The sequence below is a fragment of the Rhipicephalus microplus genome, chromosome 5 (genome assembly GCF_043290135.1).
Source record: "Rhipicephalus microplus isolate Deutch F79 chromosome 5, USDA_Rmic, whole genome shotgun sequence".
Taxonomy (NCBI): Eukaryota; Metazoa; Arthropoda; class Arachnida; order Ixodida; family Ixodidae; genus Rhipicephalus; species Rhipicephalus microplus.
In genome coordinates this window covers 2,796,524-2,824,311 of record NC_134704.1, presented here as the reverse complement: position 1 = coordinate 2,824,311, position 27,788 = coordinate 2,796,524, and the positions used below count along the sequence as shown (strand labels likewise).

Here is a 27,788-nt window from a genome sequence, read left to right as displayed (position 1 = left end):
GGTATATCTCCCCCGCCGCCGTTCCTCGAGACTCCGGGCACGCCAGCGATTCCTTGGCACCGCTGGTTCCGGTTGTTCCAGAACTTCGTGCTCGCGTCCGGCGCCGACGAGTGGCCAGCAACCCGCCATCGCGCGCTCCTGCTTCACTGCCCGGGCCCCGAGGGCCAACGGATTTTCGACGCCTTGCCGGCACTGCCCCCACCCCAGCCACCACTTTCAAGTGAAGCCACGGTCAGCGAGTCGACGGAAAAACAGACGTCCGCGCACACCGCTGCCGCAAGCCCTCCGGACCCATACGACGTTGCCGTCGACACATTGGCACACTACTTCACCGCCACCGTCAACGTCCGAGTGGAACGTCATCATTTTCGTGAACGTCGACAGCTTTCCGTTGAGTCGGTTGCTGAATTTGCTTTGGCGCTCCGGGAACTAGCAGCCCCGTGTAATTTCGCCGCTACCGTGGATGATAACTTGTGCGAACAGTTCGTTGGCGGAGTAACTTGCCCGCAATTCAGAGAACGACTGCTCGTCGAAGGCGACGCATTGACATTTGACCGAGCGGTAGAAATTGCCAAACTTCGCGAACAAACTCGCCAAGAAGCTGAAGCCTTCGCGAACCCGATTCGCCGCATCATGCAGCGCCAACGCGGACGCAACCTGGCTAGGCATGATAGCCCCCGATTTCGCTTCAACGGGTCCCGCCCCCTTAGTCAGCATCGTCGTAGCTCGTCACGCACTCGCCAAAACTACAAGCCCAAGCCGGAAACTGCCACTTCCAACCCCCTGCACGCCGTATCTCGTGATAACTGCGATAACTGCGGCGCAACAGGATGCGAACGGTCGCGCTGTCCCGCCCGCGGCCGCACCTGTTATGGTTGCGGACGCCGCGGACACTTCCAGAGCGTTTGTCGGAGCTCGTGTCGCGGCCAACCACGAAGGCCTGCACCAGTCCGCGAACTCCTCTGCGACGATGACGCTGAGAGCGGTCTCAGTATTTTGACCATGTGCGCAAACAAACGCAGAGGCCTGTATGTTGACGTCGACGTGTCGGTGATTAACCCGAAGCCGCTCACGCGCAAAGTCTCGTTTCTCATCGACACAGGCTCTGCAGTGTCAATAATTGGGGAAGGTCACTTTCGAAACCTTTTCCAAGATAAAGTATAACTCAGGACCCCCAGCATTACTCTGTTTGACTTTTCACGCCAGAAGATCCCTGTGCTTGGCCTGTTTGAAGCAACGCTGTCGTACAAGGCACGAACAGCTGTCGTACCGCTTTACGTAACGCGCAGTGGGACCTCCCTTTTGGGATTAGATGCTGTGCAAGCCCTGAATTTTCAAATTTCAGGGAAGGAGCTACGTTGCCTGCACACGGACGTTCAGCAAACGTCCTACTCCACAACCTCAACGTTGCCTGCAATGAGCTCAGACGCACAAGGGCGCATTCCACCGCAAGGCGCTATCGTAGAGCAACCGCAGAGTGAGCCAAAGTTTGGCATGCCTGCATTGCTGTGGGCCAGGTTTTCTCACCTGTTTACCCCAGGTTTGGGCCTTGTCAGGGGTTTTCAGCACAAGGTGAAGATGAAACAGGCAGTCTCCCCAGTCGCCCAATAATTGAGGCGCCTCCTATTCTCAGTACGCCAACCAGTAAGCGACCAACTACAGACCCTGCTCTCTGCCGACATCATCGAAAGGATCGATGCCTCCGAATGAATTTCTCCCATCGTCGCAGTCCAGAAGGAAGATGAAAGCATTTGTCTTTGTGTTGACCTAAGGGAGCCAAACAAAGCCATTGTGGTCGACAACTTCCCGCTGCCTCACACTGAGGAACTGCTGCATGCCTTAAACGGAGCCCGCCACTTCTCGAAGCAAGACCTCGCCTCTGCGTACCACCAAGTCCTGCTGCACCTGGACAGCAGGGATCTCACAGCGTTTGTTACGCACGAGGGTCTTTTTCGGTTTAAAAGGGTCTGCTTTGGATTGGCGTCGGCCCCAGCAGCCTTTCAGCAGCTCATGACAAGAATCCTGCAAGGCTGTCATGGTGTTCTTTGTTACATAGACGACATCATCGTCTTCGGGAAGACTGAGAAAGAACATGCGAAAAACCTGGAAGAAGTTCTGCATCGCACTGCGAAAGCAGGTCTGAAACTTAATGAAAAATATGTTTTCAATGCAACAGAACTCTCTTTCCTTGGACATCGTGTCAGGGCGGAAGGCATAGCACACCTTCAAGCCAAAGTCGATGCAATCGTCCATGCCCCCACACCAGCAGAACCCGGCACACTCCGTTCATTCTTAAGACTTGTCGAATACTACGCAAAGTTCATTCCTAGGCTAGCCGAGGAAGTCGAGCCTATGCGTCAACTGCTACGCAAAGACATACCTTTTGAGTGGGACACAGCCGCCCAAGCAAGTTTTGAGAGAGTGAAGACTCTTCTGGCCTCCCACAAGGTGTTGCACATGTTTGACCCAGCTCTTCCAGTGACTGTCGCAACTGATGCTTCTGCATACGGGCTAGGTGCCGTTTTGCAGCAAGTGGACGGTCAGAAAACCCTGACCATTGCGTTTGCTTCGCGCACTCTAACTAATGCAGAAAGGAAGTACTCCGCCAGCGAGCGTGAAGCATTGGCTTGCGTGTGGGCATGCGAAAAGTGGCATGTTTATTTGTGGGGACGGCCTTTCACTCTTCAGACGGATCACCAGGCATTGGTAGCATTGCTGTCTAACAAGGGAACAGGGCGACGTCCCTTTCGCATTGCAAGGTGGGCTGAGCGACTTCTACGCTACAACTACACCGTCGAATACCGCAAGGGCTCGGAGAACAAGGTAGCAGACCCGCTGTCACGTCTTCCAGCGGAAGGTAAGCCGGAATGCACACCCCAACCTAAAGACGACTCTACAGAAGTTGTGTTCCTAGTCGAGCCGCTGTGCATTGCTAAGGACCAGTTCGAGCAGTCCACCAGTGACGACGCCACTCTGGCAAAAGTCAAGGAATACGTTACTTCGTCATGGCCTCCGCACAAGCTCGTCCCAAGCCATCTGCTGCCGTGCTTCATGCTACGCAACGAGTTGTCAGTGGTAAACAACTTACTTCTTCGTGGGGAGCGACTTGTAGTTCCACATTTCCTTGCGCATCAGGTAATCTCCACAGCGCATGAAGCTCATCCCGGCATCGTCAGGACGAAAGCGCGACTTCGAGAACGGTTTTGGTGGCCGGGTATGGACCGGCAAACAGAAGTCGCAATACAAAACTGCAGCGTCTGTCAGAAGGCCGACAAGAGTGCGAAAACGGCACCTGCTCCACTGCAACCTGTTCCATTTCCAGAGCGCCCTTGGCAAAAAGTCGCCATAGACATTGTTGGCCCTCTGGAAAGAGCTCCTCAAGATTGTAGGTTCGCCATTACACTGGTTGACTATTTTTCTAAGTGGCCCGAAGTACAATTCTCTAACGAGGTATCTACAAGAACGATCACCAACTTCTTGCTGTCAATTTTTTCTCGAGAGGGATACCCTGACGAGATAGTCACTGACAACGGGCCCCAATTTTCTTCACAAGAATTTTCGTAATTCTTGGATGAGCGTGGTATCCGACTGACACATTCTTCGGTGTATTACCCTCAAGCCAACGGACTTGTCGAAAGATTTAATCGTCTTTTTAAGGACTTTGTACAGGTTGCTGCGTTAGAACATGGCCCTCTTCGACAAGCGGCACTGGAGTACTTGGGTGTTTACCTGTGCACACCTCACGCAACCACGGGAGTAGCACCAGCCTTGCTCCTACATGGACGACTGCCCCGAACACGACTGGACATCATTGGGCACCCATCCCCATCATTCTTCTCAGACCCTGCCAAAGAACTTGGCCAGCTTCGGAAGAGAGTCGCCCAGAAGCAAAAATACAGCAAGATGTACACAGACTTCCGCCGTGCAGCCAAGAAACCAAATATAGCAGTTGGAGACATGGTCCGTGTGAAGAAGCCGGCAGTCTCTTTTAAAGGAGACCTCTCGTTCAGTCGTTCTCGGAAGGTGGTGGAACAACGAGGGCCAGCCTCTTTCTGCCTAGACGATGGGCGAACATGGAACTCCTCCAAGTTGAGCAAGGTTCCTGCACAGGCCGCCCAGCCTCACCCAGTCATGCAAACGCCAGATGTTCACGCTCACCCAGCACAGCCTTCAAGCCCGTCACCTGTGCCTTGTGACAGTGGGCGATCAGCAGTGCCACTCGGTACCCCCCTCAGTGCAGTGCCTAGTGTTCTGTGCAGCCCTTGTGTAGCATCGCAAGAGACACAACAGGCTGTCTCTTCTCCACCCTCTCCACAACCGCCTTCTCGTCGGGAGCTACCCGCGAGGACAAGACGACTGCCTCAAAGATTTATGGATTACGTTTAGAGTGGATCCAGTGACATGAACGCATGTGCTTGCTGCAATTGAGTGTATATTTTGGTGTAAAGTTTTTGGCATTTCGAGTGTACAGTTGTGTAAATACGTATTCCATGCTTATTGTATATAGATGAAATGCCTCTCCACTAACACGTACTAACAATTACTAATCAACTAAAAAAAAAAATAAGAGAGAGAATATGTTGTGTATTCGTATTGGTTCTGCGACGCCACCAGAGATGGCGCTGTGATCTATGTACCTGTTTGTCGTGTATATAAGTCCACCGTACAATAAACACCGGCAGTCGTCGGTAGCCCATGGCGGCAGTCATGTGTACGAGTTCCTCTCTTCCGTGATAGTGGCTCACCACGCCACAATACCAAAACGGGGTGCGGAAAAAATTTCGTTTAAGGAAAAATTTCGTTGTATTGAAACCGAAAAAATATAGCTGATCTGAGCTAGCAAAACAAAGCAACGTTTATTCTCAAAATTCAAAAAGTGTCCGCTGCTTCCTATTTTTTTTTCAGCAGCGTCACGACGCGATTTTCATTCATGCATAGCGAGGCCATAGGGAAAAGCGCACACTGAAACAAGGCCTCTAACCACTTTGGTGAACGAATCAAACAGCTGCATTAGCACGTTAACACCAGCAGCTTTCCGTCGTCGAATTGTATCCGACAACACCGAGGTGGAGGTAAGGCAATCTTGGAGCGGAGCTTTTTGCCTTATTCTACGCCAGTCTTACATCCACCCCTCGCGGCTATCTAATTTTATTGATAATGGGGACGACAGGTGCTCTGATTAGTTACCACATTGGCCAAGAGCGAACGAAATGATACGCTTTGACATCTAAAAAGGCAACGTTCCGCACAGCTCCGTGAAAGAAAACCATGAACTAAGCAACTGAGCTTCAGCTTCGGATTTTCTGCAGCTCAAAAGCAAGCCAGTGGCAAAAAGAGGGCAGTCTCATTGCCCTTGCTATCGAGCAATGGTGATGCCCATGCTTGCTGAAGGGCAGTGGTTTTTGGTGGTGCCTATGCATGTTTTAGACTTAGTCAATGTATCTTCAAGCTCTGTAAATGCATCAATATGTTAAAGACTGTGTTTACTGTATAGCAATAAATATCTAAGCGTGGAATTGCATCATGAAATTTCGTTGAAGTGGGACGGCAGAAGGAAAAGTGTTCGCTGTGGCAACATCATTTATGCATTGACTCCTATGGACTGCCAACGGGGAACAGTGATTTTTTTTGTTGAAGCGGCATTCGTTGTAGCGAAGTTCGACTGTATCTATTATCTCAAAATATTTTATATATGAATTCAACACATGGATTCACATTTCTCAGTTGCACTATAGCGAAATCCACTTTAGAATTGCAACAGCTTTGACTTCATAGGGGTCATGTAAGATTGTAGGTTTTGGATTCAGTATGAAATGACCGAAGCTGCTGCAGTTAATTGCAGTGTTGTTGTGGTTGGTTGTCGGGAAGGACAAACTCAAGCTAATGGCACCATAATATGCTGACGTCTACATTTTAGTTTTCATGAATGCGGAGTATAGTTCTTAAAATGCATGTTTATATTTTATAGATATCCTAAAGCTACCCATTTCAAAAGTCACTGCTATTGACAGCATCAAGTGAAACACCTTAAATTTAGACGTGTGGCAGCTTGGCCGACTAAAAATTTCAGAGTGTCACTTCTTGCGCCTGTATGGCATGGGTATTAAAGTACGTAAGGCAGATAGCATTGCTGTACCATCTATGATGGTATTGTGGGAATCAACTGATATTGTCTAATGAGGCTAGCTAATTATTTGGTGAGACTTTCTGAACAGATCAGGGTAAGACCCACTCTAAAGAAAAGTGTAGATAGGGCTCGTTGCTAATGCCTCATCAATAAGAGCTCTACAGTGTTCAAATAATTCTTGGTTATATTCTAGACAACAGTGGCCAAAGCGATTCGCCACTGCTTTAGGATCTGTAGATTAGGGAGCTCCTGCACCCGAACATAATTACAACTGTTGGTTCGTCAATGCTCTTGCACCATTTGTGGCCTCCGCACAATGCCTTTCATCTTCTTTCTAGCTTAGTTTGCATATGCCTTCTTGAAGCCCACCAAAATGTTTGTTTGTCACTAAATTTCTGGAAAGTCTGAATTTTCCGGCTCTATGGTACATTACATCTCGCCCTAAAAAGAGCTTCATTCGACTACCACAAAGTATTTGAGTGAAGTTTTTGTCAAAAGTGTCGTACTTTTACTTTTACGTTTGTTTTCTGCAGTTGATGCTACGGAAGAATGGCCTACTTCGAGCTTTGTGCAATGAACTGGTGGGTTACATGCAGGCATAGCCGGCATCCACATCATCAGGGACGAAAGGAGGGAGGCGGCTGACATGTACCGGGAAGTGCTCTGGTCGGTCAAGGACCACAGCAGGAACATCAAGACAGACCGGTTGCAGCAGCTGCATGCCCTGCACAACCTGGCCCAGCTGCTGCGAAATGCCACAAGCTGTTCCCAAGATGCTGATGTGGAGGAGGGTGCCCTCAACATAAGTTCCACTCAAGCCTCAACAGAGAAAACAACCGACTCATCCCACCACAGGGCTTCCTACATTCCACAGGCTCCCAGTGATGACAAACTGCATGAGGAGGCAGCTAAGCTACGAGAGTCGTACTTGAATGGCTACCTGAGCACCATTGGCTCTGCCAAGAAGCAGCTCGTGCAGACAACCGATGCAGTTAAAGAAACAATCAACAAGTTTTCACTGCCCAGAAGCCAGCCATGGTGGAACGCCCTCTTGAGTGCAAGTGTTGAAAGCGGTAAAGACGAATGGTTCATTAGGAAGGTTAAAGATGACCTGGAATCAAAAAAGTCGCATCTCAAGTCTTCAGTCATCAGTGACCAGTAAGTGCATTATATCTTGTGTGTAGCAAAGCTAAAAGTACTTTACTGTCGTGGCTAAATAAGCAAGACCGCCTCAAATTGCCTCTCACATCGTAGATGTCTACAGTTTAAGGCTAGCTCAGCAAACAAGGTAGAAACACCATCTGAATAACTGTTACGTATGCTCTAAAATAGCTGAAGTACTTGATGATGCAGTGCAGTAAAACCATTGTCTAATTGTCTCTTGTTTTTCACCGGCCTTGTAGTCTATTGGCAAAATTTCACTTGTTTATCAACCTTGCTTAGCTATAAAATGCAGGCACTGTTCTTCAGGGACAGTTGTCGGGTATAAACTAGAGATGAGCGAATATTTGAACTTTCAAATATTTTTAATAGTGTTTGCTATTTGACTGTAATTTGACTATTTGAAGTATTTAGACTAGTGGAAGATGAATACATCTTGATTTTTCTGACTTTTAAGCAACCATGAAATCATTCAGGAAAACAAGTTCATGCTCTTTTGATCTGTTCAAATGTTCAAATTGCCTGTCAATGCAGGCCTCGGCTGTCATCAATACATTTGGTGCATGTTGCAAACCCCACCTAACTACATGCCAACCGCGAGTTGCAAATTTGTGTGTCATGATCAGTGCAGCCAATATCAATAAAGCATGGCATAGATTATTGTTCCTTCGTATGAGCATTTGAAAATGACGCAGAATGCAAAGACAGTGGCGAGAAAGAGGATCTGGCTTTCCTAATGTGGGGGTACATGTAAATGTTACACGTGCACACCGCTGAATCTTTCTAGAGTCCTTTAGCAAGTTACAGAAGTACGGCATGCAGATATGGTACCGCATGACGGTACTGCTTCTCTTTTCTTGTTGCTTTACTTCTGCCAGTGATGGCACTCCAACACCATGTAAGCAAAAAAACTTGGAGTACACTTGAGCTTCGCTATCAAGAGTAGAATGCGGTAGCGTAATCAGACCCCAGGTACATCGCCTTCTCAATTGCTAGCTTTTCTTCGGTTCTCTGTGCATGTCTCAAAAGTTTCAAGCAATATAGTGGCTCCGTGGTGGGAGACCTACATGCTACGCAGATGGCCTGAGTTCGATTTGCACTCGAGCCCCGCATGGGGTAGTGGCAAAAATGCCTTATGTATTTGTACGAAAATCCACACGCTCACGTACAGATTACAGGTCCATAGTGTATCAGTCTACAACACCAAGCGCCTTTAAGATGCTCGACCCCATGCACCACTTAGACATTCGCTTCGCTACTGGTGTGTTTAGGACAAGCCCTGTAGAGAGCCTTTACGTTTCGAGAGCACCTACAGGTGAGTTTGCCTTGACGACCTGACCCGAAATTTCTCTACGCATGCTACCCGGACACAAGAACTTGATTAACATAAATGTAGATGGCACATCTGCTATAGCACCCATTGACACCGTCGCTCACATATCAATAATGAACTCCAGCCTTCGTGTTCGGCTAAAGAAAGTTCTCATTCCTACTCATATCACTGTACTCCAAGGAGCTGATGGAGCAACATCAGCTGTCACTAGGATCTGTGTCGCCCGCGTCACTGTTGCTCGATGTCATACTTCCGTTCTGTTTTATGTCCTGAACCACTGCCTACATGAAATCATTCTGGGATTACATTTTATGTCGAAGCATTCCACCCTAATTGACTGTTTTGCTGGTGTTGCTAGCTTGCCCTACCACACGCTGTTGACTCTCCTGCTCCTGCGTTACCGACTGCATTTGACTATTCTGTCTAGCTGTGATGTATATGAACGTCTCTTCCGATCAGCCTATGGCCGATGGAAATTATGTCCAGTCACCTACGGCTACCGTCCTCTGTTCGCTCAATGTAACGTTTCCGCACACTACTATCACAATGAAGGACAATGTGGCACGTCTCCCTATTGTGAACTTTGAACTTAGCTCACAAGTACTGTCCCATGAAATATTTTTTTATTTACAGAAATACTGCAGGCCACATGGCCCAAGCTGGAGTGGCCTTGCAACCCATGCTCCGGCCAGCCACTACCACATTTCCGCTTTAACAGAGGATACACAATCACCATCCAGTCTTGAGCCAGGCATTCTACCAGAAGGTGTGATGAAAACGATCGCCTCTGATCTCCCGGTCGAGCATGTGAACACGCTTCGTGGCCTTCTTGCATCATCAAGACATCTTTGATCTCTACGACCAATCACTAGGCCAAACGACCGTCGTGAAGCATCAGATCAATACCAGCAATGCAAATCCAGTACCACGGCGGCCATATCAAATATCCTCCACCAAACGCCACGTGATCCAGAAAGAAGTCGACAAGATGCTTGCTCAGAACATCATTGAGCCTTCTTTAAGGCCTTGACTTCACCTGTTGTCCTTTTGAGAAAGAAAGATAACGACTGGTGTTCTGTGTCGACTACCGTAATGTTAACAAAGTAACAAAAAAAAACATGTATCCCCTGCCAAGGATGGATGACCCCCTTGACAGCCTTAGTGGAGCAAATTATTTTTCTTTCATCGACCTTCGTTCCGGCTACAAGCAGATAGCAGTTGATGACATGGGCTATGAAAATACGTTTATAACTCTCGACGGACTCTATCAGTTTAAAGTAATGCCATTCGAATTATGCAATACCTCATACGAATGATGCACGCGCTCCTTAACAGTTTTAAATGGTGAATCTGCTTGTGTGACCTTGATGACGTTATTGTCTTCTCGCCGACTTTCGAAAACCACTTCGAGCACCTCTCGACCATCCTTTTCGTTTTCCGCAAGGCAGGGCTTCAGCTAAACTCATTGAAATGTCACTTCGGCTGCCACCAAATCACTGTCCTCGGTCGCCTTGTTGATTCTTCTGATGTTCGTCCCGACCCTGAGAAAATCCATGCAGTCAAAGATTTCCCTTTGCCGACCTCCACAAAAGATGTTCGAAACTTTTTGGGCCTCTGCTCCTACTTTCAGATATTTGTGAAGAATTTCACTGACGTCGTGTGCCCACTAATGGAACTACTGAAGAAAGATGTGAAATTTGTGTGGAGACCTGAACAAGCTAGAGCATTCGCTTAACTGTCCACCAGACTTACAATTCCACCAATTCTCAGCCACTTTGATATGTTTGCTCCAGCCGAAGTGCACACGGACACAAGTGGCCACGAAATCAGAGCAGTTTTGGCACAAAGACAGCATGGCTGAAAGCGCATCGTTGCATATGCTAGCAGTTTTTTATCGCCAGCAGAATGAAATTAATCACCGAACGCAAATGCCCCGTGCTCGTTGGGGCAGTGGGCAAATTTCGGCTATATTTGTATGAACGGCCATTCACAGTTGTCAATGACCATCATGCCTCGTGCTGGCTGTCATCCTTAAAAGATCCTAGTGGTTATTTTGGCCAGTGGGCTTTACGGTTGCAAAAATATTGGTACACAGTTGTCAACAAATCGGGCCATTGCCACGAAAATGCTGACTGCTTGTTGCGTCGTTCAGTCGATCCTCCGGCCGTTTCATAGAGCGGCGAGTCTACTTGCCTGTTTGTGCTTTCCTCAACAACATCAGAGATGAGCACTGTCGTGATCCTCACTTGTGAGATATCATCCTTCAGCTAAGTGGTCCCATAGCTCTCTGTCTCTCCTTGTGTTCCTGCTCCGAGACGGTGTATTATATCGCTACAGCATGCATCTTGATGGATTTGAGCTGCTGCTGCTCATACCCCAACATATGCGTCCGACTTTCCTCGAGCTGTTGCGTGATATTCCAACGGCTGGTCACTTCTGAGTCTCAAGAACTTATAACCAGGTTCGACGTCGCTTCTTTTGGCTTGACATTATGGTGACCCTGCTACTAACTGCAGCGGACGATCACCGCGGGTTCACGCTTAGTGAGCCACAGGGCCGCTACTCCGTTTACTCGCGTGTAGCGCACCGCTCCACGCGCGCTCAACTAATAAGGCGTTTAGCGCGGCGCGGCAAACAGACAGTGTTCTAAGCAAAAACACAACACTTTATTGCCTCTGGCGGCACCCCGAACAACAGTACAACTTCCGCTCCCGGGACGCGGGTAGAAAAGGCACCCGCTCGCGGACGTTCACAATAAGGGGAAAACCGCGAGCACGTCACAGCTGGCAATGGCGAGCTTTGACACGCCGGCCGGGAAAAGGTCCCTCGCGGCTATGCTGCGCACTCTCACGATGGCCACTAGGCCTGGTCGCGAGTGTTAGGGCAAACCTCGTACGCGTAGGCCTACGGCAAGTGCGGCTCGTTGTGGTACAACCACTTCAAGCACTAGGCACCGCTGTGGGCTTAGTGTACGCTACCGAAGCTACCACTCAAGTAAACACGCCTGCCGAGGTGCCCAAGGCCTCCCCAGGCAGGTTACAGTACAGCGATTCCCAAAGGGGACGCGGACGAAGGAAAACACGTGCTTACCCGGCGCCGACCACTGAGAAGAGAGCGCTCCCTCGGCGCGAGCGTACCGCGTGCCGTGCCCGCACGTGGCGCCATCTATCGCCACGTGGTGTTAACAGAGCAGGAAAGCAAAAGGGTGTGGCCGTGTGGCGGAATGCCCGCGAAATGGTCGCAGGCGCGCCTCAGATCCCCACATCCTCCTCTCCTTAATTCACCCTATATACCGGTCTGCAAAGGCAACCGGTCGTCGCCCATGCATGCAAAGGCATCATGCAATGGGCAACGGCTAGCCTCAGCCTCGCTCTGCAACTGCTGCTGAAGAAAAAAATAAAACAGCACAAGAATACACTTGAGAAATACAATGGCTTCGCGGAAGAGGCGTAACGGGAGTTCATGATGCTCACGCAAGACCGCGTTCACGGCTCGGAGGGGCAGCGTCACGTAATATTTGACTTGGGTGACTGCGTGGATTCGAGAGTTCGAGGGGAGGGTTCTGGTTGAGGCCTTCATGCGAGGAACGGGCTCACCTTCGTCTTGTCGATGTTGACGACAGCCCTGCGAGTCCAACGAAGGCCGCCTCGGTGGAGGTTCGGATGGACCTCGCTGCGGCAGCCGGCCCTTCTGCTGGAATAATGGTCGCCAAATCCATTAGCTGCGAGGCGTCCTGCGGCGTCGGTCGAGTCCTGCACAGCGTCTGCGACAGCTGGCCTCGTGGAGGAGCCTCTTGCAGGTCTCCGAACACCTCCAGAGTCCAAAGTGGTGTAGGGGTCGGTGACTTCCTAAGTTGTCGCCACACGCACACACACACGCACACACACCTCCGATGGTCGGGTCTCTCCAAACGCGCACCGCAAGGGAAGCGCAGAGTGTCATTTGTCCCTCTCCCCACGCTAAAGCACCAATTCACAATCCCCTCCTCCAGCGAGAAGAAAAAAAGAAAACACGAAAAAAAAAAAACATCAAGTAAACAACAACACTCAAATGACAATCAGCAGCAGTAACTGGGTGGAACAGACTTCTTTGCAAGCACTGGCTGTAAAGAAGTTAGCTAACTGAGACTAGAAAGTGAAAATGAGGGCCTTCGGTTGTGGAAATAAGCCCGCCGTCCAGCGCGAAATCACTAAGGTGACCGCTTCCTCAGATTATACCGGTGCGTGGTCCGAATGCGGTCCGCCGCGCCGGGTGTGCACCGTTGCTTGCGCGAAGAGCCACTGGGCGCTGGCGCAGGCTCGTCAGACCTCGACGCAAAGGCTTTCAGGTCTGCGATATGGGCACGGCTGAGTTTTCCCGAAAGCGGGGCTTTCAGCAAGTACGCGTGGAGTCCAAGCTTTTTTCACTCGGTACGGACCAAGCCACTTTAGAGCGAGCAAAGTTGAGAAACCCTTGCTCGCGTCGCTAAGAGCGTGGTTGCGCTTCAGGACGAGGTCACCCACCTTAAATGAAAGGTGGTGACGTTTTCGGTCGTGCTGGGCCTTTTGCTCGGCCCTGGCCGATGCCAAACTTTGCCTCGCTCTACTGAGAGCTCGACAAAGCCTGTCCCGAAGTGTGGAAGCGTAAGCAGAACAGTCTGCCAGTTCTTCCTCGTCTCCGAGCTGGCATTGCATGACACTGGTCACCGGATTTGCCAACTCCCTTCCGAAATTAAGGAAGGCGGGAGAGAAACCAGTAGAGCGACTCTCGGAGGTTCGGATTGCAAACGCGAGTTCACTCAAATGGTGTGCCCAGTCCCTTTGACTTTCGGCAAAGGCCGCCAACATCGGTTTGAGCGTACGATTGGTTCGCTCGGTCAAATTGGACTGGGGATGGTAGGGCGAAGTGGTGCAGTGATCTATTCGTAGGGAACGGCACGTATCACCGAACACCCGAGCGGTGAAATACGACGCATTGTCCGTGATCAATCTTTTCGGAAAGCCGAACCGACAAAACACTTCCTGTAGCCTCTCTAGCACCGCTCGCGCTGTCAATTTCCGCAGCGGAAACAGCTCCACCCATTTGGAAAAATGATCAACAACTACCATCAGATGTATGAACCCCTGCTTACTCCTGGGGAACAGCCCCATTAGATCGCAGGTGGCTACTTGCCACGGACGCTCACTGACAATCGGTTTCATCAAGCCGGGCGGCTTGCCACCCCTTGATTTCACTGTTTGACAGACGTGGCAGGAACGGCAATAGCAGAAAATGTCACGCTTCATGCCAAGCCAAGTCACAACCTTGCTCAGTTTCGCAAAAACTTTAGAGCCACTCAGGTGACCGGCAATGGGCTCGTCGTGAGAGGCTCGCAACAGTGCGCCTCTCAGACTTTTGGGCACAACCACCTTAAACGGGTCCACTGACTTCTCATCGGTGGCTATGTATTTCAGCAGGAGTCCATCATGGTCCAGCAAGTATGTATCATCGGGGGACCCAGCGACACACGCCGGTTCCCGTCCCCCTGCGCCCGCCGCACTACCAGCAGCGTCTCGGCGCTCCGTCTCCCTGAGACCGTCGCTCAACTCGCGACAAAACGGATCATCTTGCTGGGCCTTTAGTAACTCTTGTCTGCTGAAAGCGATTCCCATTCTCTCAAAGGGGAGCATGCTATCGTTCCCATCGCTCCGCTCGCATTGGCGTCATGTGTTCGCTTCCCTTTCGCTCCCCCTCTCGCCTGCTTCGCGGAGCGCTGCTTGCCTGGCCCGTAGAAAGCGTGTGCTCGTCGCCGCACTCACCCTTTTCTCCACTCGGCGGCTCCGCCGCCGTTTCGCCCGCGCCGCTTGCTTGCGCATAGGCATCGCCAGCGGTTGTCGCACCGGGATCCAAACTCCTGGTCGACACTGGGGCACGAGATAGCGCGTCAGCTACCACGTTAGTGCTCCCCTTCCGATACTGCACTGAAAAGTCGTAATGCTGTATTAGGAGAGCCCAGCGCGCTAGCCTGCCTGCAGGCTCACAGAGCCGCATCAGCCAGCTAAGCGCGCTGTGATCTGTTTGCACCACAAATTTCGTCCCATCAAGGTAGGCATCAAACTTCCGTAGTGCAAACACGATGGCGAGACACTCCCTCTCGGTCACGGAATAATTCCTTTCTGCGAGTATCAATGAGCGGCTGGCAAAGGCCAGCGGCTGCAACACACCATCGTATTCCTGTAGGAGAACTGCTCCTAATCCCAGATCGCTTGCGTCAGTCTGGACCACAAACGGTCTGGTCAGGTCGGGGAGCTTGAGCTGCGCTGTCTCCGCAATGGCGCTAGACAGACGGCAAAACGCCTCTTGCTGCTCAGGTCCCCATCGCCACTCAGCTGACTTACCCAAGAGCTTGGTCAAGGGCGCCTGCACTCGGGCACAGGACGGAATGAACGACCGGTAAAAATTGGCCATTCCGAGAAAGCGCCGCAGGCCGCGTACGTCCTTGGGCGCGGGGAAATCGAGGATTGCTCGAAGTTTCTCCCGATCTGGCTCAATGGAGCCTTCGCCCAGCGTGAAGCCAAGTAACTGAACTCGGGTTTGCGCTAGTTGAGCCTTTGTGGGATTTAACGTCATCCCGGCAGCTCTCACCCTCTCGAGCACATCGGCAATGTGGGCCATGTGCTCTTCGAAGGTTCGTGAATAAATCACGATGTCGTCGAGGTAGCACATGCAGTAAGACCACTTTGCTTCCCCGAGGACGCGGTCCATGAGTCTCTGAAAAGTCGCAGGAGCATTGCAAAAACCAAAGGGCATACGAGTGAACTCAAATAACCCTCTGTGGGACGTGAACGCGGTCTTGCATCGGTCACGCTCATCCATCCGTGCCTGTTGGTAACCTTTGGAGGCATCTAATGTGGTAAAATACCGCGCAGTGCCGAGGTTTCCTACGATGGAGCTAATCGTGGGGAGCGGATAGGAATCCTTACGAGTCACTCCGTTCAGACGGCGGTAGTCTACGCACAGGCGATGACTGCCATCTTTCTTAGTCACCAATACTATTGGAGACGCCCAGGCGCTGGACGAACGGCGAACAATGACAGATGAGAGCATCTCGTCCAGCAAGCCGTCAATTACCTGCCTCTTGGCCTGGCTGACGGGCCTGGGGTTACACTTCAAAGGAAGCGCGTCGCCAGTTTCGATCGAATGGCTCACCAAATCGGTACAGCTGGGTTGATCGGTGAAGAGCTCATCGTATTCGCGCAACAGTGCCGACAAACGAGCCTTCTGTGTATCATTCAATTGAGTCGCACAGGAGATCAAAGGATGCGGAGCCTCTTCGTGTCGTGCCGCTCGATCCCGATGGGGATTTTGAGCCGACGAGTGCATAGCGCAGGGGCCTGCCCCCGAAGTTTGCACGTGACACGGTTTTGACGCTTCAACTGCACAGGCAACAGAAAGCGCCGGTGGGCTGATGAACGGCTTTAGCTCGGAAAAAGGTCCGTCGCGATAGCCTCCATTCGCAATGTCCACTACGATACCGGTTTTTAGGAGAAAGTCTCGACAGAGAATCACAGGAACACTGAGCCCTGGAAGATGAACGAAACGCGCGCATCTCATTCGGCCTTCCCATCTGACAGTCAACCTCACGGCGCCCGCCGACTGGGCCACGCCTTTCGCGAGGGTGAATGTCGTTCGGCTGTCCCGCAAGCGCACCGAGCGCTTCTTCAAGTGGGACAACACCTGTTTGCCAAACAACGAAGTGCTTCCGCCTGTGTCCAGCAACGCCGAGAATTTGCGACCGACAATGGTGACCGAAATAAACGGCGCGTGCGCACCAGAAAGACTTCTTGCCCGATACACAGAGGGGAGAAGCAAGGGTTCGGCCGCTCGTGCCTTCACAAACGGCCCGCGCTCCCGTTTCCCTGCCTCGCAGGAGGCACAAACGCGGAGCACTCCCTCGCTATGTGCCCTCGTTGACGGCAGCGGAAGCAGCGCACTCCATCGCGGTCCCTGTCCCGAGAAGGAGCAGCTTCGAGCTGCCGGGGTCGGTTCGCCGCGTGATCAGAGGAACCGCTCTGACGACCGTTATCACCGGTGATGCGCTGGGTCGGATTTCGCCCCTGCTCGCGCACGTCGAGTTGCGATGCAGCACTGGCTGCACGCCTCCCGTACGTGTAGGGATCTAAAGCTCGATCGCTTATCTCCCACGCGCGCCCACCTGTAACGGTAGCCGCAAAGGCAGCTTCGGCGGGCTGTTGCCGCTGAGGAAGGGTCATGGCCCTTCCCCACGCGCAGCGCGGTTCGAGGGTGTCGCTGGCTGGCGGTGGCGGGCGATAGGAACGCGCGGCGAGAATGTCGCCTTGGATGCGCTTTGCTTTGACGGCCAATCCCTCCAAATCACGGAAGCGACTGCCGCGCAGGTATGCCGAAAAGGTCGGGTGTGCCTGCCTAATCACCCGTTCGACGCGCTCCTCGTTCGAGGCTCTGGGCTCAGCGATAGAAAAAAGGTCTTCCATCGCGCGTACGTACTCCTGAAGCGACTCATCAGGAGCTTGTGTGTGGAGCTTGAGCTCCCGCCGCATCCTACTCTCGTAGTCAGCGGGTAAGAATTCGCGCAGGAAGGCCGCGCGAAACTTATCGAGGGTTGCTGCTCGGTGGCCGGAAAGCCGATGCCACCTGGCCGCCGTGTCAGTCAGTGCAGCCGGGACGACGCGTCCGAGCACTTCCTGGTCGTCTAGACCCATGGCTCTCTGATAACGTGTGAGGGAGTCCAGGTAATCTCTTGCACTTTGCAGATCACCATACCCGCTGTAGGTCGGAACGGCCAACATGACAGCAGGATGAGGGCGTTTCGGAATGGCCGAAAGCGTTTGGACTGCCCCCGTGAGTGCCTGAATCATTTGGGCGGCATTTCAGCAGCGTCTGTGCGCCCGCTTCAAAGGAAGCTGTTGGTGCATTAGCGGCGAGGGCGAGCGATGGGGAACTGTCTGCGAGCTCGATAAGCGGCGCGGTTTCAGAATGGATACCGGCCGTCGCGACTTTGGAGAGCGCCTGTTGTTCACAGCTGACTCTTGGGCCAGCTTCACGTGAAAATGCTAGGCCGCTTGCGGCTAGCGGTGCAGGCGCGTGCTCGAAATGAGCTTGGCTGCAAGGTTGCATAGCAGCCAGCGGGCAAAATTCGGCAACGGCTGAGGCCGCGGTGCCGATCTGCGCCCCGGAAGCTCCACTGAGAGCCGTTTCGGAGCCCTGTGACATGGAACTGCCATGCATTCCAAATGGAGCAGTAGTAGTCCAATTTGCCCTTGTGCACTGTTCGTGTTGGGCTATGGCCCCGGACCCAAAACACGCTACCTCTCCAGTGGGAGCTGATACGTAGCGCCTCGTGTCATCCCGACTGGGGCTTGTGACAAGTGAGGGTGCGCGATTGTGATGCTCAAGGGGGGGCACTGGCCCTGTTCTCGAGCAAAGCGGTATCTGCTAAAAGCGTCAGCGGACAGAACTCACGCGGAGCAGACATAACGCGGGTATATGCGGCGAGCCTGATTCGCAAAGGCGGGCTGACTCGGCTAAGACTAATCAAAGGCTTAATGAGCCTTTGATACCGCGTTGGGCGCCAGTATGGTGACCCCCGCTACTAACTGCAGCGGACGATCACCGCGGGTTCACGCTTAGCGAGCCACAGGGCCACTACTCCGTTTACTCGCGTGTAGCGCACCGCTCCGCGCGCGCTCAACTAATTAGGCGTTTAGCGCGGCGCGGCAAACAGACAGTGTTCTAAGAAAAAACACAACACTTTATTGCCTCTGGCGGCACCCCGAACAACAGTACAACGTCCGCTTCCGGGACGCGGGTAGCAAAGGCACCCGCACGCGGACGTTCACAATAAGTGGAAAACCGTGAGCACGTCGCAGCTGGCAATGGCGAGCTTTGACACACCGGTCGGGAAAAGGTCCCTCGCGGCTATGCTGCGCACTCTCACGATGGCCACTGGGCCTGGTCGCGAGTGTTAGGGCAAACCTCGTACGCGTAGGCCTACGGCAAGTGCGGCTCGTTGTGGTACGACCACTTCAAGCAATAGGCACCGCTGTGGGCTTAGCGTATGCTACCGAAGCTAGCACTCAAGTAAACACGCCCGCCGAGGTGCCCAAGGCCACCCCAGGCAGGCTGCAGTCCAGTGATTCCTAAAGGGGACGCGGACGAAGGAAAACACGTGCTTACCCGGCGCTGACCACGGAGAAGAGAGCGCTCCCTCGGCGCGCGCGTACCGCGTGCCGTGCCCGCACTTGGCGCCATCTATCGCCACGTGGTGTTAACAGAGCAGGAAAGCATAAGGGTGTGGCCATGTGGCGGAATGCCCGCGAAATGGTCGCAGGCGCGCCTCAGATCCCCACAACATGTACCGATCCATCTACCCCTACAACGCTTCTTTCAAACCCTCTCAAGACCGAAAAAACCAGCAACCCTTCTAGCGGGACCCCTTTAGCCCATTTAGATACCATCAAAACCATTTTATTGGGTAGGTCTTGACCTATTTGGCCCTTTTCATTTATCGGTCAGTGGGAACAAGTGGATAGCAGTCACCACGGACTAGACTACACCACTCGGTATGTCGTCACGCGGGCCCTTCCTATGAGTTGAGCAATAGAAGTCGCTGAATTTCTCCTAAAAGACGTAATACTACACCTTGGTGCCTCTCGACAACTAAATGATCGGGGTCGCTACTTTCTATCCCAAATTATCCAAGACATATTGCATTCTTGCGCTACAAAACTCAAGTTCACATCAGCCTGTTATGAACCAATGGGCTCACAGAACAACTAAATCAAACTACACTGAAACCTCAATATAACGAACCCAGATATATCGAAATACTGGTTATAATTAAGTAAATGAAATATTGTCATGCAGTTGATATAGTGTTAGCAATAAACCTTTATAACGAACTTTTGGATCTAATGAACTTAATTCCGTGTAACATGCAACTTTGTTATGATATGGTCTGAGTGTATCATAGAAATTCTCGCCATGTACGTTTTCTTCGACCATCGTGAGTGGGACGCTTCCCTCCCATTTGTGGCATTTGCCTACAATAGGTACTAGCATGATACTGCAGGTTTCTCACCATTTTTTCTCATGTACAGACGAGAACCCACCCTGCGTTTTGGCACACTCTTTCCTACCGTTACGCACACATCAGACTGCGCCCGCGATGTTATCTGCTGAGCTCTACAGGAACGTCAGATTGCTTAATGATTTGCAAGAATGCCAATGACTGCTCTACAATGCCCGCCACCGTGATATCCACTTCAAACATGGTGACATGATCCTTCTCTGCACGCCTTCATGGCGAAGTGGCCTGTGCAAAAAGCTGACTTTGCCGTACTCGGGTTCATACTGTGTTGTGCGCCAAGTCACCGACGTGACCTATGAAACTGAACCACTTCCCAACGCCAGCACGCGATCGTGTTCTCACATTGTTCACATCACTCGGCTGAAGCGATATCACTCGGACCAACCGAGCACCGAAGTGGTGCCTTCGCCATCGAGTGTGGTGCTACGGGGTGCTACAGACGAACTTGATATGGAAGAAGACGATGTTTGAGCTCTCGTGCAGACTGAACTCCATCTTGTACGCCTGCCTGTTTATTCGTAGTAAATATTTTTCTTAAACACCTTTCTTCCCGGAGCAATATGTACAAATCTACACAGACACATACAGTAAACAGCAGCATATATTTTATATTAGCAGTTGTTTACAGTTGCGTAACAATGACAACTGCAACATAGATATTAGAAATACCACAATCGGTAAGCTGATATGAAGTGCTGGTGTTCGCGCTAGTGTGCGCCAGAAAGGTAGCTGTCAACACTGCTACACAAATCAACTTCAGCGGCTGGCACCTAACTGCCATTTATGTTAATTAGACATGACGGCTGTATCATAGGCGCACATATGAGATGTTTATAAAATTAAATAGCCAGTACTTCAACCACAATTGACATAACACGAGCATGAGGGTTTATTTGAAAAGTATATCTGAGGCCTGGTGTGGCCATCTGGTAGAATACTTCATTGCCCCACAGAATGGTAGAGTTCGATTCCTGCTTGGACACTGACATTTATTGTTTGGATTCCCCTGGTCTACGCTGCCTATAGCAGCTTTTTTTTAATGCTCAAGCGCTAAAGTACCCACATGTGTTCTTGCCATTTCTGGTTACATAGAAAATGTCTATTACCTCTGGCACATACCCGAATAGTATTGTGAAAGAACATAGTATGGTGGAATAGACAGATAAAACATAATATTGTATAATGATACAGCTCAAGTAAACTATTAGTTCTCAAAAATAATTGTGCTTTATACTATAAATTGCAAGCAAGAGTATCTGTCTCGACAGTGTAGCTTTGGTGCGAGCTTTCTTGCAATTTCTGTTCATATAAGAGGATTGCCTTCTGTTTCAACAAAAAAATTGAGCTTTGTATTAATTGCTTTTGTAGCATTAGCTCTTTGCTAGTCAAAGCCAGAAAAGTAACTTACAACAAGCATGGTAGAAAATAAACAGTGTACATTGCAATGATAACTGCTCACAATGTACGAGTCATAAACAAAACTTGATCGTGAAATAATTTAGGGTGCAACGGGTTAGATACGAACAGAGAAGGGACACAGCGCTGAACTCCTATATATGTCCTTTCTTTTTCCAAATAAACTTTAATTGAGAGTTCAGTTCTGTGTCCCTCCTCTGTTTGTATCTAACCCGTTGCGCTGTAAAACATTCCGTGATGAACATCCACCAACTCGCCCAACTCGCGATTCTGCTTCAACAAAACTTGAAAAGGCTTGTTGGTTTTCAGAAAAAGCTATATAATTGCAGAAATTTTGTACAAGATGGGTTAACGTCTTGAATAGATTCTGTGACTTTGTCACGCGGACAGTGTCAACTATTTTCAATGCCTCTCTCGATTTTGGCACTGTTCTGGAAAAATGTGAGTGCATTTCATTCGTTCATTTATCGTGAAGGACAAGAGCTATGAGCTGTGGGTTACTCTATGTGTATGAATATTTTAAAATGTCAACAATAACTTTACCCCCTTTATATTAGACATCGTTGGCTGCTGACTCATCCTCACATTCTTCACAAGAATGCCTGTGCAGTGGCTGTTGCAATTGCAGCTATAGTCATAGAAAAGCTGTAACATAATGTCTGCGTAACGTGTAACGTAACGGGCTGTAACAGTCGTGATCAGAAGGGTTCCAAGGCGACGGCGGGCAAATCCTTTTATTTAGTAGTATTTGAATCCCCCCAAGCGCGTGCAAGCTTGGTGCTGGTCTTGGTTTTCTTCACACCAAGGTGCTGGACACGTACTGAGCATCGTGTGCTGTTGCTCTTCACATGCCCAGGTTTTCAATATAGTCGTCTCGCCTGAATGTAACACCAAAAATATGTTATTACAGAGAAAGTATGCCAAACATAAGTAAGCTTTCTCCTACTGAGAAAAGGGAAGCTTTGCCTTTCCTCTTTCATGTACGCAGATGTACATACAACCAATAGCCATAATTGACACTGCATGGAGCACAATGTCATTTCCCATGTTATCTGCAATTTCGATTTCGTAATTCACTACATTCGTTGTCTTGCCAGTTCAAGAGGTTGGTGCCCTCTTTCAATCCTTGCGGCACTTACTCAGTTCCATGTAGATTCCAGAGAACCTTCTGGTTCTTTGCAGTCAATCACGTTTCTTCTTTGAAGCTTCTGGCAGCTGTAAACAACATCTAGTGGCAGCACCAAGAAGAATCGAGTTTGGAATTGTGTCTTGGTCTGTTGTGCTGCGGCTGAATATACACTTAAATCTCGTTATAACCAAGTTGAAGGGGAGCCACAATTATTTCGTTATATTCATTATTTTGTTATATTGATTATAAGAGTGTGGCAATTTATGCTCAAATGGGCGCACACCTATAAGCAAAGAAGGAAACCGCCTCACGGCCCGATGTGCCGCTACGTGACCACGTGTGCGGCAGAAAATACACAGTCAAACCTCATTAATTTGAACACTCTTAATTCGAACTTCCGGTTCATTAGAACTCACGCTGAGGTTGTCAAGGTTATGTGTATTCCAATGGGCGAAAACGCCCTGTAATTCGAACGCACAAGCACTTGCGACGGTTAATTCGAACATACTGTGCTCCGAAAAGGCTCTCAGCACCATGCCCAATCCCGCGGCGGCACCTCTCAATGCTGCGCGCGAAGAAGGAAAAAAAGAAATGGGAAAAAAAAGACTGTGGCGGATTGTTTGCTCTCTCTAAAATGCTGATCTGCGACATGCCTGTTCCACGCTTCTCCCTTTTTCATCTTTGCTCGTAGAGACCCTTCTCCTTTCAAGACCACGCACGGAGAGAGAGAGAGAGTAAGAAAGCTGTTGCGGAGAGTTCTTCTTTCTAGGTGCACAGGGTAGCAGCCATGGTAGCAGCGGAGACACAGTCGTTGCTGTCGTCTTTAAGGCGCGGAGAGGGGAATCGCTTTGCACCTCTGCGCTGCTTCTCGGTCATGTGACCCGCTGAGCACTTCCTCAATCCTCTCGGCTGGCTGTGTGAGAAGGACGGCTCTTTCGGCCGTGCGTGGTGTGGTTGTAAGGTCAGCGCTGTAGTTTTGAAGAAAACGATGTACTTAACACACTACGGTCGTTTTTCTTTTATAGACTATTCGATAGACTAATTTAGTTCATTATATTCATTTACCGGTCAATATTGCTTCGTTAAAATGAGGTTTAAAATGCATAGTTCTCAATGAGCTTTCAAGGGGAATAGCATTTACTTCGTTATATCCATTATTTCGTTATATAACATTACATTATAATGAGGTTTGAGTGTACCATGATATGGGTCGACTCACCCTGACGGTAGTTGTGACCTGCTTGATTGGCCATTTTGTGCAAGCTGTTTGTAGCGGGTCTTCACACCTGTAATAACCATTGTGCAATCTATGTCTTTAGGTGCCAAGTCAAGGTAACAGAACTGAAAGTGGCAATGTTTGCTCCCCAATCAGAGGGATTCTGGGGAACATGCGAAGCAAAGCTTTTCACGCTCCTAGTCGATGACGGCTCTCGAGGGTGGTAAGAAGTAATTCAAGTAACATTAATCGGTTGCAGGTTCAGCACAGTTCATGGATTGCAGTATGTGATGGGCACACATGTGGAGCAACTGGAGGCAGCAAGGGAGGAGCTGCTTGGTGCAGTCCAGGATCTCTCGGCCAACCCGTCGTCGCCAGTGGAGGTCTCCGCAGCTGTCGAATGCCATCTCAGGCCGAGCAAGAAGAAAAGAAACAAGTGAGCATGGCTCATCAGTATGCTTAGCCAACTCGGACATTCATACCTGTTTTGCTTTTCACTGTTACTGTGTTTCTTTGACATTGTTCATACAGCTCAGCACAAAGTGCACTTGAATGTATCGGAACATTTTAGAATTCTAACCAGATTACAGGCACAAATAGAAGCAGTAAAGCTCATTTTGGAAGACACAGGATCACAAGCAGCTCACATTAATAGCAAACTTGTCGAACCAGATTCATGATGACCAACAATTGTGCTTGCCGCTATCACTGTACTTTGCGTACAGGGCCCAGTTTCATTCAATAAGATGCAGGGGTCAAGTGGATAGGGTGCTTAACACTGACCCAAAGGTTGTGGGATCAAATCTTGTCTTTAGTGGCTACATTTCGGTGGTAGATATGCTTAAAGTTAGTTGCATGTCAATGGATGTGAATGAAGTTTGAAAGTGTTAGCATGAAATTTGTTGAAATATTTATTGCAGTTACCAGGCCGAGTTGGTTGCATTTGACTCACTGCAAGTTGTTGGGTACTCAAATAGTAAAACCTCATTACATTCGAACACGGTTATCTTGAAATCTCGCTTGATTCAAAATATTTTCGTGGTCCCGTATTTTTCAATGTAAGTCTGAGCAGATAATTTGAAGTGGTGGTCAGCACCAGTCCAGTAAATTTTAAAACTTTGTGTGCCATGTGCTAATTGCTGATCCCGATTTCACCGCAAATCCACAGAAACCATGTTTCTCAAGAGCCACAAGGCAGTGCAACGTAGCGATAGTAACAAGTGGCAGCTGAAGCACCCCAGCCTCACTTCTCCAGTGCAAAAGAGAAAATAGAAAAAAACAATAACAAAACTGTCTCGTGGTCAATCGAATCCTGCACCTGCGTAAAAAAAAACGTGCTCCACTGCAACACAGTGGTGACGCGTGGGCAGATATTGCATGTTTCTTGCTTGGTAAGCAGGTCATGATTTACATATCTTTTCTGAAATCGTAAAGAAATTTAATAGACGACAGTTTTATGGGATTACCGATGCATGCAAATTTCCAATTGCCAGTTGCTCTAGCAATTCACGCACTTGTACTGCTGGAAGAGCTCTTGCCAACAACGCCAACTTCGAAAGCTAATACGAAAACTTCAGTTATCATATTTTCTAGTCAAAGCATATCACTAATTTCGTTGCACTGGCCGTTGTTAAATTCTTTATTTTACCAGAAAGATTGGGGGTGTGGTCTCATCATGACATGCTGACGCAGTGAGGAGCAGACTACATGCTTCGTGAGCGCGAATTTAAATTGATCACAACTGCATTTTTTCTTCTTTTTTGTGGCAGCAGCGAGGCCCGCCGCTCCTTCGTGTTTGCAGCAAAAGTTAGACCATATATTTCGCAAAAACATAACCCTTGGAGCTGCAACTAGCCAGCACAGCAAACGATCAGCCCTGTTTAGTTCGAATAATTACAAGTTCCTTGCATTCCACTTTTTGTATGTTCTGTTAATTCGAAAACCCACTTAGTTCAAAGATTTTTCGCGACCCCAGTTGGTTTGAATTCACCAAGCTTTACTGTATTGTCGTTTTTTAAGTAGAATCTTAGACTGCATTATTCGCAATAAATGGTGAGATTTTCATAATGGAAATGTTGAAATTCCTTTTTTTTATTTTTACAAGTTCAATGTTTTGGTAAACTGCTTATGATTCAGTTAACTTTTAAAACACAGGAGCACTTGTCAGAGCTGCGAAAATCGTTCTGAAAGGAAGTGCTAGTATGAAAGTAACTGAGCTTAATTATGGTGAGATGCACAGGAATTAATTATACTAAATCCATCCTCATTGGACATAATGAAACGTATGGAGAAAAGAACATTATGAAAGACAGGCTTAGGCCAGTGTGGCCAGAGGTGTAGTGTAGGCACTATAAAAGTATTGCAACATGCCTTCAAAAGCCAGCCACAGCTCATGTTGTGGAATGGTGCGGAAAGCATGTCTGACTTGGCTTCGTGTAGAGTGAAAGAAAGCGGCTCATGTCTTGGGATCTTTGCCTCATTCTAAAAGCTGCGGTCAAACTCTATGTGCAGGTGCAAGTACTGCATTGTTCATGAGCTGTTCAACTTGTATGAGGGCCGCTTGTTCTGCTTCTCTGAGGACACTGTACATGAAGAGGCTCAGGACAAAGAGGACGCCTTGTTTGGCACTCTCCGGCGTGGCAACTGGGGCGACAGCAACTTGGAAAAGATCATCAAAAGCTTGAACAGGAGTGCATCTTCTCTCGCTGCAGGTTGTTCATCAAATTTTCATTAGCACGGGGGTAAACTATGTCATGAAGTGAAACCTTGTGTGCAAACAGTTATTGTGCATTCCTCATTTGTGTCATTACACCACTCTGGTCTCTCCTTGTTTCCTTCCTGACCGTTACCACAATTTTAAGTAACCCTATTTACTCGTACAATCATCACACTTTTTTTTCATAGAAAACTCATGAAAAGTTAGGGGAGGGGGAGTGAAAGAAATGGTGTCTGTCGTACGTGCATCGTGTTGCCCGCATAACAACCAAATCTGAGAAACCGCGATGCATTAGATCAGCGTGTTGACCCGATGTAAGCAGGCATCATCAAAACTTTCTGTTCAACAAGTTCTTTTTTTATCAAGGACGATTCTGTATGTTTTTTTCCAGCAGATAAAAAAGGAGGGGTTCGCGATAGTGTCTCATGACCTTTTCCTTTCCAAGGCTAATGAAGCTATCTCCAGTAACCTGATTGTCACATAGGTGTACGCATGATCGCTATCAAGAAAAGGGCAAAAGACTTATGTGAAAAGCTTAGGTTAGACAATGTGCTGGCAAAATTTGGAAAATGTGAGTAGGATCGACTGCCTTAAAATATTTTTCAGTGCTAAGATGCACAAGCCAGAAACACCCCTATGAGTAATTGTTTCCGGAACAAAAACTTGCCAGAAGGCCTTAGCCATGTTCCTTCAAGAAAAGCCTAAATTTTTTATAGTAAATGACCTCTTCCATGTAAAAAATTCGCGAGAACCCTTGGATGTCATCATCCCCCGATCCAGTGAAGACCTTATTGACATAAAATACCTCTGCTACTCGTTGCCTCGTGGCACCTTGCTTTAATGTATTAATGCTCTGATTCAGTTTGGCTGTATAGATTTTAAAGACTCTTCGAGCATTTCATCCAGACATTTGTAGGACGATTAGCTATGTACCCCATTCCACTTACATCCAGTGGGACGGGAAGGCTTTTATCCAGAAAGAAGGAATATGTACAGGTTCATCCATCGTGCCTATTCTTAGTGATTTGTTTCTAGGCAGCCTCATCGGGATCCTCCTGGCGCATCTCACGGGAACGTGTGTTCTTAAATGTTTTAGATACGTTGGCGACATTCTATTTTTTTATCAAGTGTGACAAAGATTCTTTTGAACCAGAAGCTTCTAACATAATATCTCTTGTCATCCTTGTGCTCACTCATGAAGTCCCGGGTGAGAATGGTTCTTAGACGTATGTTTATATTTTTAGTACACGGGCTGCGCGTACGACCTAAGGGGAAACATATCTTTGCTGCCATTTTTTTTTTGTCACACTAAAAATTAGTTAGGAGAGATGCTCTGAGCAAATCATGTTGCCATTTCATGGCGACTGGCCTTCACTGCCGAATGGCTCCCCTTGAACAAGCAGGCTACTCCGACCACCTCCTAATGTTGGTCGCAGAATCTCTGCTCAAAAAGCCTTTAGATCGCCAACAAAGTACAGAAATTACTACGAATGCCCGGGGGAAGTATGGAACTATCACCTTCTTACACAAAATTTCTCACAATATAACAAAAAAGTGGGCACTCGAGCTGGCTCCGAACAAGTTGGGAAAATTGTGCAGGCTCA

At 49.2% G+C, this 27,788-nt stretch overlaps 1 protein-coding gene across 6 annotated transcripts in view; it reads left to right on the top strand.

Annotated features, from left to right (window-relative positions):
- LOC119174039 (E3 ubiquitin-protein ligase SHPRH) overlaps positions 1-27,788 on the top strand; it is a 394,742-nt gene that overhangs the window by 178,739 nt on the left and 188,215 nt on the right. For all 6 annotated transcript variants that reach the window (XM_075894712.1, XM_075894713.1, XM_075894715.1 and 3 more), the window contains 3 exons: positions 6,724-7,285; positions 23,728-23,904; positions 25,980-26,179. In XM_075894712.1, the coding sequence (XP_075750827.1) occupies positions 6,724-7,285; positions 23,728-23,904; positions 25,980-26,179 (939 nt within the window). The remainder of the gene's footprint in view (positions 1-6,723; positions 7,286-23,727; positions 23,905-25,979; positions 26,180-27,788) is intronic.